The sequence below is a fragment of the Argentina anserina genome, chromosome 7, assembly GCF_933775445.1.
Source record: "Argentina anserina chromosome 7, drPotAnse1.1, whole genome shotgun sequence".
NCBI classification, from domain to species: Eukaryota; Viridiplantae; Streptophyta; class Magnoliopsida; order Rosales; family Rosaceae; genus Argentina; species Argentina anserina.
Window position 1 is genome coordinate 16,529,052 of NC_065878.1, and position 12,238 is coordinate 16,541,289.

The 12,238-nt window shown below is 38.3% G+C and overlaps 1 protein-coding gene across 1 annotated transcript; it reads right to left on the reverse strand.

The window, feature by feature from the left end:
- Positions 1-5,768: 5,768 nt before the first annotated feature.
- Positions 5,769-7,247, reverse strand: LOC126802743 (NAC domain-containing protein 43). Its single transcript, XM_050530426.1, has 3 exons — positions 7,060-7,247; positions 6,697-6,968; positions 5,769-6,539 (listed from the first exon to the last, which is right to left on the reverse strand). Exons 1-3 carry the CDS (start codon positions 7,241-7,243, stop codon positions 5,769-5,771), a joined length of 1,227 nt encoding a protein of 408 aa, XP_050386383.1. The 5' UTR covers positions 7,244-7,247.
- Between the last annotated feature and the right edge of the window lie 4,991 nt (positions 7,248-12,238).

Sequence of the window (12,238 nt, forward strand, 5' to 3'; positions counted from 1 at the left end):
CCCGAAGACATGATAAAAATGAAGAGAATTAAATTTCATTACCACTGTAATATGGATGTCAAAGTCTTTTTTTCTCCAGAGAATCTTTTGGTGTTATAGTTGCAGGGAACTGTGAACGAAGTGATATATAAACAGCCCCAATATGATAAGAATTCCAAAAGTTTCTTCATGAGAAATTTTTTAATCGTTTGCTTGACTACTGTATTACCACGTTTTTTAAACGAAATGAGAAAGCAAACAAGGAAAGGAAAAAAGTAGGGCTTGATTGGGATTTAGGAGCAAGAGGATGTCAATCGATTTATCCAATCAATGATCGATCAATAATGAGAATTGATAGAATTATTCTGGCAGAAGTAAGTTTTATTTCAGAATTTATATGCACATATCTAAAATTACGGAAAAGGATTCGGTGGTACACCACCCAATATTATATTACTAAAAATTAAGGTCAGCCAATCAAATCATCCAAACAAAAATTTATGTCAACTTTGTCTATTAACGTCAACTTAAACGTTAACTTTTACATATATTAAAAAAGATTAAAAAGATGGTGTAGGTGCCTTGGGTTCCACACAGCTGATCTGATTTTCAACCCCATTACTTTTTGCTATAAATTATTTCCTTCCGTAAACAACAATACTTAAATATAATTAAACTTTTCAAAAATGCATTGAGTAACTTTCGATATTCATAACTTCTAAAATGACATTTAGACTTCAATTTTTTTTCTAGATAGTTTTAACTTAGTCAATGCATATGAAATTACTAAAAAACATATAACAATCAAAATATAAAAAGGAAAATAATTCTTTACTAATCTATTATAAAATACAAATGTAGATATTATTTATATTTATTGCTAGACAATCCAAAATGGGATGTCAAAATTCCATTAAATAATTTAATTGATTACCTTCTTTTTTTAATAAACATCATTAGTCAAAATTTTAGTGTAATTGATAAACATCAAATTGAATGTGGACGATTTGATGTATAAACTATATATAACTATCTAGAATTTCTCATAAACTTCGGTTTGAGCCAAAAAAATAAAACTCGTTTATTAAATGATAGAATATTTCATATACGTTGATGAACAAAACTCGTTAATTAGAAGTTAAACATATACGTTGATATTACTATCAATGAATGAAAAATATAATTTACCAATTTATTATGAATTTAGAAAATAAGTGAAAGAGTGATCGAATTAATTCGAGAAGATAGTTTGTGTGATTATTATGCATTTTTCGAGTTGTATATAATAAATGAATAGGAAGAAATTAATAGATAGTAGTATAATTTGATATATCAAATTAGATAATAGGCATTTTAGAAAAAACTTTGGAGGTCTAAATAGTATTTTAGGTATCTATAAAAGCAGAATAAAGGTTTACTAAGTAAGGAGGTATAAAAGAATAGAATCTCTATTTGATAAAAGAAAATGCCTTAATTAAGAAAAATTTTGATTTTTTATGTTTATATCTTTAATAAATGCATGACTTGTATGAAAAAAAAATCTAACTAAGTAAAATCGGGATCATGATCTTCTCATAATGATTTTTTTTATAATATTGTCTAATGGACAAATCTTGGCCCTCCATTGTAAATCAACAGCCAAGATGAGCCCAATGGTTAAAATTTCTTCTCTCTCTCTCTCTCTCTCTCTCTCTCTCTCTCTCTCTCTACCCCAACAACTTTATTTTCTGCAAAATTAGATCCACCATTTACTCCTTTCTGTCTTCCATCCCCATCGTCGCCGCCGCCGCCTTCCCCTTTGGTCGCCGCTGCCGATCTCTCATTTTCGTGAGTGCTGCATTTATGCTAGAACTTAGAGTGATAAATACAAGAACAAAGATCAAAGGAGCCCCACAATAACCAATCAGACTCCATCATCCAAAGACTATTTGAAGACTTCATGGCGACCCCCAATCGGATTGGAGAAAAGCCAATCTTTATGGATATCTTTGACGTTATGGTTGGGTTTAGTTGGAGCTGCAATCTTTCTTCAAAATCAAATTATATAAAGCATTGTAATGGTACATGCGAGTAACTGACGTGTCCACCGTGTTAGTCATGTAATTAGTTTGTTATTCATGAAATTAGCACGCCAAAACTCTGTATATTTCATGGAGAAAGGAAGAGATATGCGGCAACGACAAGGTAGGTGGCGGCATCGATGGGGATGGAAGATAAAGAGCACGATCTAATTTTGTAGAATATAAAGTTATTGGGGCTGAGAGGGGAGAAAATGCTACAAAGATAGAGAGAAGGAATAAAGTGAGAGAGGGGTATGAGAAATTTTTAACCATTAGACTCATATTGGCTGTTGATTTACAATGGATGACCAAGATTTGTTTATTAGACAATATTAGAAAAAAATTTATTATGAGAGAATCCTGGTCCTAAAATTACATTACTTGCATAAATAAACAAATGTCAACAAGAAAATAGATGAAATTGGAAATAAAATTTGGTGACTGATTTCTTAATTAATGGGGCGGAGTCCAAGAAGAGGACACATGCAGATATGTAGGATAGTTTTTTCTTTTCAAGAATATTTTTGCACATGCTTCTAGGTCTTTGTATAACAGATGTTAATCTTATTTAACGGGAACATTAATATCAACTGCTGGTGTGCGTGCTTGAAGTTGTACATAATAGACTCTCCTAAAATTACATATGTATGTGCAATGATCAACGCAGAAGCTAGCTATAACATACATCGCTAATGGTTATACATACCGCGCGCTAATCATGAGATTGTGCACACATTTGAGATTAGTGATGATAATAATTATAAATTAATCATGCTTGGTGCTTCTGTCTTTCGTTTTCTGCTGCCCTTGTCTTTGCCGAAGTACGTAATCATGGTCATGATAATATCTGGGGTGCCCCTCCATTAGGTTCTGTTATATCCTGTGATCATAAAGCTATATAAGTGGACAAAGGAAGAGACAGTGAACCTCGTAGTTCAGGGTTTTAATTTTAGTTTAAGTAGCAGTTGAACCTCGTAGCTCAGGGTTTAGTTTAAGTAGCAGTTGAGATACGCAGAGATACATGATAATTACGTCTACACTTGTCCGTCTTAAACAAACACATATATGCAGAAAATCTCAGCTCCGAAGGTCCGGACCGTCCTCGGACCATTTCGGCCATCGGCGACGCGCAACGATGGCGCCGACCAGCACAAACGCACTCACTTCCTCCCAACGCTCCTCCCTGTGCCGGCTGGAGCTCCAGCGCCGGCCTACTCCTCCCGGAATCTGCAAATTTCTGGAAAAATCAAGTTTTTGGGAATTTTCCAGAAATTTGCAGATTCCGGGAGGAGTAGGCCGGCGCTGCACCTCCGGCCGGCACAAGGTGGAGCGCCAAGAGCAGGGGAGTGCGGCTGTACTGGTCGGCGCTGTCGTTGCGCGTCGTCGGTGGCCGAAATGGACGAATCCGGATGGTCCGGACGTCCGTAACCAAGAACGCCTGCACATATATGTATGTAGATTTACAACTGAAAGTTCGATCTACTTGTGCTGCATAGATTGAAGGTCTTATATATATATATATATATATATATATATATATATATATATATATATATATATATATGATATGTACGATACCAAGGATACTTGAATGAATATTTTTTCAAGAAGTACGGGATTGTAATGTGTTAAAGACTTAAAGGTAACGAAACTGTAGGTCAATTGATATATGATCCTCTACCGGAAGCAGCAGATATATAGCAATTGACAAGTAATTAATAAGCCTCTACACTTTGTTTTGTCTAATGTAGGTGAGTAGTGTCATGTGTATGCATTAACAAAAGTATGAACCTTTTAGTAGAACTCGATCGATTCTTCTTTGTATAAGAACAAAAAGAAATTAAACATAAAGATTTTGAGAAGCGTGGTATGCGACTATGCGTGCCTGCAAATAATTAGCTCCACACCAATGAATAAGCAGAAAGCATGAATAGCCATTCGAAAAAATAAGGCTCAAAAACCATTATCTTCCAGATATTAGGGTTGGTAGTCGTACGTACCCATTGGTTGGTGGCATGGCCTAGAATCCCAGTACATGGTTGCTTTGACGACCACCTAAGTAGTGGCGAATCTAGGATCCGAATATAGGATGGGTTTGAAATTGGCCGAAGGTAAAAACAAAAATTTTGTCAGTACAATATATAACCATATAAACATTGAAATCTATAAAAGTCTTTAAATAAGTGTCAATGAATGTAGCAGAATATTCTAAAATTCGATGACAAATTAAAATACTCAAATATTTTTTCTCAAATTAATTAGATTGAAACTTAATAGCTCATATTTGCAGTTTCATATTAAATACATAGAGTAATAATATTAGAAGAAAATATTTAAAGATTTTTTTATGAGATTTAAGAAAAAAAATACGGTCATGGAGAAATATATGCTAATAATCTAATTATATATATACTAGCACTAATATATTGAAAATTTGGGAGTGAATATTGAAGCAAACCCCGGGTTGGATCCGCCGTGTCACCCGAGCTTCTAGTCCTCTCCGGCCTCTTTATCTACTCGATCATGTCTATTTTTCCGCTTTAATTTAGTTGTCATATAACTTAGATGTCCCCCACTGTTCTATATGCGCATGATTGCATGATACACACACACACATGCATATAGCTACGTACCTATAACACCATTTAGCTATTGCTGAAGGTAGCCTAAAGATTTAGAGGATCCAACATCAATCTAAACCCCAAATAATTAAGCATACAATCTAATTACTTAACATAATAATAAAACAAATTTGACTATGCAATATCTTTAATGGTAGTCTTTTGTGTTCATAAGTCATGACTATTATTTGATGTCATTGTGTTGATGACTTTATTGATGTATAATCCTACAGAGAATTGGTTCTATAGTGTTGGCCTTCAATCTACTTTTCCAAAGTGATATCCTTTGAGGATTGGTATTTCCAGTAATTATTAAGTTAAATTTTTTGTGATTTATGGTTTGTCGATCGAGACGTGTTTGTCAATCTACTATACTCATGATCGATCAACACCAAGGATATGAGTAAGCAATTTAGAACCTCTGAAGGATCTACTTTGTTTTTGTTTATGGCAGTCTAGACTATGAATGAGCCTATTTCTCCTCGAGTCGGTAAAGCTTGCGTTTCAACTTTCGACCTCTATGAATCGATTCCTTTTAATTAAGGTGACTTCGTAAAGGAATGAAAACGTGTTCTCTCTCTCTCTCTCTCTCTCTCTCTGGGTTAGCTGGTTTTATGATAACACAAACCTTTGAATCTTGATTAATCACAATGATCAGTTTATACTTTATAGTGCTCGAATTGGTTGAGCCATGGACTCGGCACCTAGCTCCTTCTAAGTTCAAACAAACCGACAAGCCACGTGATTAAAGATATTAATTGCTGATAATGATTATGTATAAATGGTCCATTTATATCACCTAATTGATCATCTTAGAAGATAGAAAAGTTAGAACAACTATGATTGCAGTTAGAAAGAGATAATCATGATCGCTCTGTACCACAAAGGCACTAACAATCGCAGGAAGAAATCAAATACTAGACCATTCTCATTGAAACATAACCTTTATTTATCTTACAGATATCAGCAATCATGTAACACAATATCTCACATTACTAATAGTGCGCTGTAATTATACTCGTCTGTGGATAAAGGAGTAATACATAGATAATATCCTTATATTGTTGTAATATTCCTTATATATATTATTGTATAACGAGGCGTTCTGTTATATATGAGCATTCGACACGTGGCATAGTGCATCGGAGGATGACAATGCAGCAAAAGTACTCCACAGACCAGTTTCGTCGGTGCTGTAGTCGTGAAGGGTGGCATGGTATGATTTGCTGGATGAATTCGACGAAGTTGAAGATGGTAATGTACTTGGTAATTGGAGTTCATTATCAGTGGTAAAACTGCAAAATGCATTCATATTAGTGGGTTCAGTTAAACAAGCAAATTGCTTAGACAACCCGGTTTCGTGGCCGCCATTGAGTTGTGAAGCTACCAAACGATCAAGTGCTGCCCAGTTGGTGAGGCTGGCAGAGTCGTCCACGTTCTGAAATCGTAGATGCTGGTTAATCACAGTTCCTTCATTCTGATGTATGATCATGTCTTCTCGATTGATAATTGGCTGGTAATAGTTCTGGCTGCTGGTGGAGTTTGGGCTCTCGAGGCTTGGAAGTTTAAGGAACCTATCGTCATGATCATGGTAGCCATTGATGTGATTATTGATACCTGTGTTAAGGGGATGAAAATCATTAATCTCTTTTTTGCAGGTTTTTGTTCCTATGTACTGAAGCATTTCCCCAAAGGCTCCCTCGTGATCATCGTCGTCAAACAGTTGGCTTGAACTTCTTGTAAGTTCTGCAGTGATAGATGTAGAAATAGTAGTGCTCATAATAGGACTGCTCAAGCTTTTGTGGAGACTTTTCTTCTTGAAGATTCTGCAAACCACCCATCCCTCCTCTGCTGCCTCTCCCACGACAGTGATCGAGACCTAATTATTACAAAAATAAAGTGTTCAAGAACGATAAATTAATATGTCTATGAGTGTAAACTCGACATGCCTGTGGACTTGAGGTCTGTGAAGTCCACAGTTGAATATGCATGTCCTCATGAGGACTGGAATTCTAGGTTTGAATTAAATGACTTACACTAGTTGTGCTGGTGGTGGTGTCGTCGAGTCTATACTCGTGCATGATCCAATATGACTTTTGGCCGTGGGGAGCTCGGCCTTTGTAGAACACAAGAGTTTTCCTCATACCGATCCGCCTGCAGTTGCTGCTTATCATCTTATCACGGCCTGTGGCCTTCCAGAACCCGGCAGCCGTTGCACGGTTTGTGCGAGTTCCGGTAGGGTATTTCTTGTCCTTGTGGCTGAAGAAATACCAATCATTTTGCGGCGTCGTTCCTATCTTACACTTCTCTGCAAACCAACATCAGAATTCGGATTACTTCATATGAATACATTTGAACACCAACATCAAATCTTTTAGTAGTCTGATATATGTACGTACCTTGTATATCCCACGGCTCAAGCTTATTGAGATCAACGTCGCGGATGACATCGAGATCAATCCTCTCATTGGAGACCTTCCTCCTCAAGTAGTACTGCAAGAGCTCCTCTTCAGTTGGATGAAATCTGAAACCAGGAGGCACTTGAGATTTTCCATTCACAGATATACTCATGTTTTCAGTCATTTAGAGCTGTAATAGAAAAAGTTAATTTGTCCCTCCAGACAACTAAGATGGAACTGTTCAGAAGCTCAGAGAGAGAGAGAGAGAGAGAGAGAGAGATCATGAACAAGCTGCTGTACGCAAAAGGAGTATGTAGGAGACGACTATATATATGAGTTTGATGTGAGAGAAAGGCCAAACATACATGAAAGAATGGTTTCTCATGGGACACATCACACATGGGATACTAATCTTTTGTTTAGTACGGGGTTGTTTCACTATGCCTCCGAGAAGACACCCACCTCACCTACAAGGGCTACAGTATTACATTACAAAGAGCGTCCAAGAATGTGGGTATCAACAAGGGGCCCCACCGGGCTGTAGAGGATCCGGCCCGTTAGAAATGCAACTACAAGTGTAAGAGGGGAAGCTCACATCCACAGAGACGCTCGACCTTAAAATCTCAATTGAAAAGCACCTCTTAAACAACCAGTTATATGGAAACAACCAGTTATATGGACCATCTCTCTCTCTCTCTCTCTCTCTCTCTCTCTCATGGTGCAACTGCAACCACCGGAACAAGAAAACAGATAGTGGGGCACGTAGGGATTGCTCTTTCATGGTCCGTTTAGATATGAATCGAGAGAAAAAAAAACGTGACGGTGGAAATGACATATATTGGCCTTTCTTCTAGATCGAGAAAGAAAGCCACTGCACCTTGTAGCCAGAGAAAGGAAGCCATTATAACGCAGGAAGGCCGAAGGCTAACCGTTAACCCCTGAAAACCGGTCGGCTTTCTTTCGGGGGAGAGAAAGAGAGAGCCACCTTACCTACGATATCATATTACTCTAACAACATAGGCATAGATAGAAATCTCACCTCATTTGGAGTATCAATTATTTATATATGATCTCTGTTCTATTGCAGTAAGAATTTCTCCTAATGCTATTTTAGCCATTAAAGTGTACACTCCCGAAATGAAGAGTATAGGTCAGGTAGTATATGAAGAGTACAGTTTTCGACAATGTGAGTGAACGCCATTTTGCTAAGAATATAGGTCAGGGGTCAACAGAGATGGTCAAATATCAGCGTGATAGAAATGATCTTATGATCAAGTATATATGTATAAGACTATAAATTGACAAATTCATCGTTTACTGTAAGTAGATGTGTATATAACTACCTGAACTCCATGAAGATCTTTTAAAATCAGATTTCAATATACCCTAGGTACCAATCGTTTCTTGGTTTTTGATTTCAAGCGTTTCATAATTCAAGCCTTTTGATTGTCGTGTGTGAGAAAATGAGAGTTCTATTTGCACCTCCGAAATGACTAAGTGTACCTCTATATTTGCTATTTTTCTGATTGAGTTCAACTCAAATGTATATTAATTATCTATAGGAGGTACACTCAACCATTTTAGAGGTGTAATAAGCAATGAAGTTATACTTAGTATTTTTTTTAAAGAAAAATGGAACTAGTCTAGCTATAATATATCATAATATGACCGCAATGGCCAACCAATAGAGATCACAAACGGGAAATTCTGCTGTGCGCAGCTGCATCCTATGCAGCTGCATAATCCACCATACACACTCCCACACACAGTATGTGTATTTTTTGACAACCTTCTATCCACCATTCATTTATATGTGTATATCATACAGTGATGCACAGCAGTTGAACCCATCACAAACCACCTCGATGCAAACTAACCTGTCACAAAGTAAAAACCAATAAAAATGCCTTATTATCACCAAAGCTTTGATCATCCACAAGGGACCGCTCTTGCTCCGCGTCAAAATAAATGAAGTCCTCATGACCCGACCTAGCTTGTCCACGAACCAACTCCGCCAATGTCATGCTCAGCTCCACATCAAGCTCTGGGTTAAGTGTACACCGCGCAACCGACTTCTTGTTTCTGCTGCCACGGGGCTGACCCAACTTTGCCGTGACACACCAGGACGTCGGATTCCAAGGACTTCCTTAGTTGTTGCATGCAGCCCTAACAATGTAAGGGTTAGTTTAATCAATCCAATAAAAGACCCATTGTTGCTCCACTTATCTGCCGGTGTACCTCCCCTCTTCACCGAGGCGTTGCCCTCCCGAGACCTTCACACAAGACAACACAACCCTACAGACCGAATTTACACATTCCTCATATCCTATGAGAGCGGAGGCACCGAGAGTGGAGGAGGGGCCAACAACGGAGCCACATTTCCACGGAACACCATTGCAGGAGCCGGTGGCACCGTCCGGGGTAGTTGTTGTTCTGGCTGGGGGTTTTCGAGCTCTGCCTCTTGGGGACAAGGTTGTCCTCTGTGATTGATCATGGTACGAGTCCGGCAATGCCCAAGGAGGCATTCGTACTTGTATTCCACTTTAATAACATCCTCCGGTTAGTTGCGAAGCCGCCTATCCATTCGAACCAGGTCATGCAGAGGCAAGGTGAAGTGAACCGGCACTAACCATTCCTTTGCCCAAATTGGCGTTGTCAACTTGTAAAACGGGGCCTCTGATTTCTCCAACGATTCCAACCGTGGCAATAGTCATCGGAGCCGCTAGAAGCGTTTTGATCTCAACCAAGATCTAGACAAAGTTCAAGGGAACCGCCACGATATTTTTTGAAAATCCGTCATAATCGGTAATCAAAATTATGGAGCACTGAAATCCCCCAGGACCACCTTTCTAGGAGCGAAGCACATCATTTTCGCTATTGAAGGTGAACAGAAAATGATCTCCTCGTGCTTGAACCTTACTGGCACGTTCAAACGCCACATCGATTGAACAACACTTCTAAAAGAATCAAAAGCAACTACTCTAGCGGTGTTGAGTTTGCCAACAAGGTAGAAACGAGGTGCGAGGAACCTTATCTCCAACCTATTGAGATTGCCGAGGTCCATAGGTTCGTTTTGGTGAGGGAGAGACAACTTTGAGGCTAGTAGCGCCGTCATGGATGCAATCGAGGCCGCCATAGAAAAGAGAGCGCCGCACTATCTTGGTTTTCACCCGAAACCCTAACCCTACCTGGCAGAGGCTTAATGGAGAGAGCGAGAGAAAAGATTGCGGTATGTCATATTAAGTATGGATGAATATAAGAATTTGATTTTTTAAACAGTCTAAAAAGTGCATGAGCCAGAGAAATGTAGATATTCAATCGGAATTCGATTTGCAATATGTGGCAGTATTCAAGTCTCATAACTTGTAAGCTTTCTGTTTTGATTACACTTCACATCGATCTATTGACAGAATTCGAGCCAAATTAATATGTAAACAACGATTAACATTTTTAATAGAATTCCGGTAACGAGAAAGTAGCGACATCACTAAGACTGCAACTCAAGATCAGCCATACAACTCGTTTTATAGGATTTTGAAGACAATTGAACTTCAGGGACTGGATCCTGTAAAAAAGAACCAAAGCAACCAAAACATCCCGTACTATCCTCAGACACGCATGCATATATATCTTAATTAGTGCATTTTTTCATTGAATAATTAGTTAGGCATGAAATTATGTACTTGTTGATGTCATTATATTAATCATGTGAAGCTTTCTCTGATTTCCTCGAGCCTAATCATCATCATTTTTGTGCTGATAAATGATAGAACAACCACTGCATGTACTTTTAGTTACTAACCGGCATTTATAGGGTTTGTTACCCAATATCTCTTTCTTCCTTTTGAAAATTTGCAATTGCGGTTGTCGCTAGAGAAAGTGTTTAATTTGTTGAATCTAAAATATAATAGCATAGGAAAGTGATAGGGTCAATCCCTCCCTAATGAAGGTGTGAAAACTATATGATGTTCATATGAGTAAATCAAGCACACCTATTGCTTTGATGACCCATTAATTGGTGGAGTTGGTTTTGTTGAAACTTGGAGCAACCTTTGTTGAAGGTAAGAAATAAATCTACAACCTTATGGTGGTAGGTGGTTGATTTGTTTGACAAAGAAAGAAGAATGCATTGATGGGCATGCCAACATTGATCATGAATCAAGGAAGAACATTGACTTTGCTTCTATGCATGTTACATGCAAATGCATGAATTGCACAAAGATGTTTGCCTATATAAAGGCATGAGAAGTGGTGCAATAAACATAGAAGAACAATAAGGGAGAGATAATCTTGTGTGTGATTAAGAGTGAGAGATAGAGAGAAAACTCCAAGTAGAGAGTTTTGTGTGTGTAGCAAAATAAAGTGTGTGAGAGTGTATCCCTTCAAGTGTGAGTCTTGAAGTAGTGTTTCTCTCAGTGTAACCTTTCTTCGTATAGTGGAGGTTTTTTATTGTTACTACCCGTGGACGTAGGCACTTTGTTGAACCACGTTAAATTCCGGTGTTCTCTTTCATTTTATTTTCGCTTGTGGTTGTGAGTTATTTCGATTTCCATTCTTCAGTTCATTCTTCCGCATTCCCTAACAGTGGTATCAGAGCTCCTGGTTCTGACTGGGAGCTGCTAGAATGGAAGGATCACGGAGTACCATGATCAGACTCAACCACTCCAACTGGATTACCTGGAAGCCGAGAATGGAGGATATTCTCTATTGCAAATATTTGCATGAGCCGATCGAGGGAGACGATGCCAAGCCAAGTGAGATTTCACCAGCAATTTGGATGAAAATGAACCGCAAAGCCATCGGTCATATTCGTGAATGGGTGGACGATAGTGTGTTTCACCATGTTGCCAATGAAACCAGCGCGCATGAGCTTTGGTTGAAGCTGGAGTCCTTATTTGAGAAACAGACTACTGCCAAGAAAGCTTTTCTCATTAAAGAGCTCGTCAACATGAAGTATCGGGGAGGCGTTCGAGTGACCGAGCACCTCAACAACTTTCAGAGTGTACTCAATCAATTAGCCACAATGAGCATGAAGATTGATGATGAGTTACAAGCGTTGCTGCTGCTCGGGTCGTTACCAGATAGCTGGGAGACATTTGTTGTCACTGTAAGTAACTCTGCTCCAAATTGTGTATTATCTATGGAAAATATTAAAGATAATATGTTGAACAAAGAAACA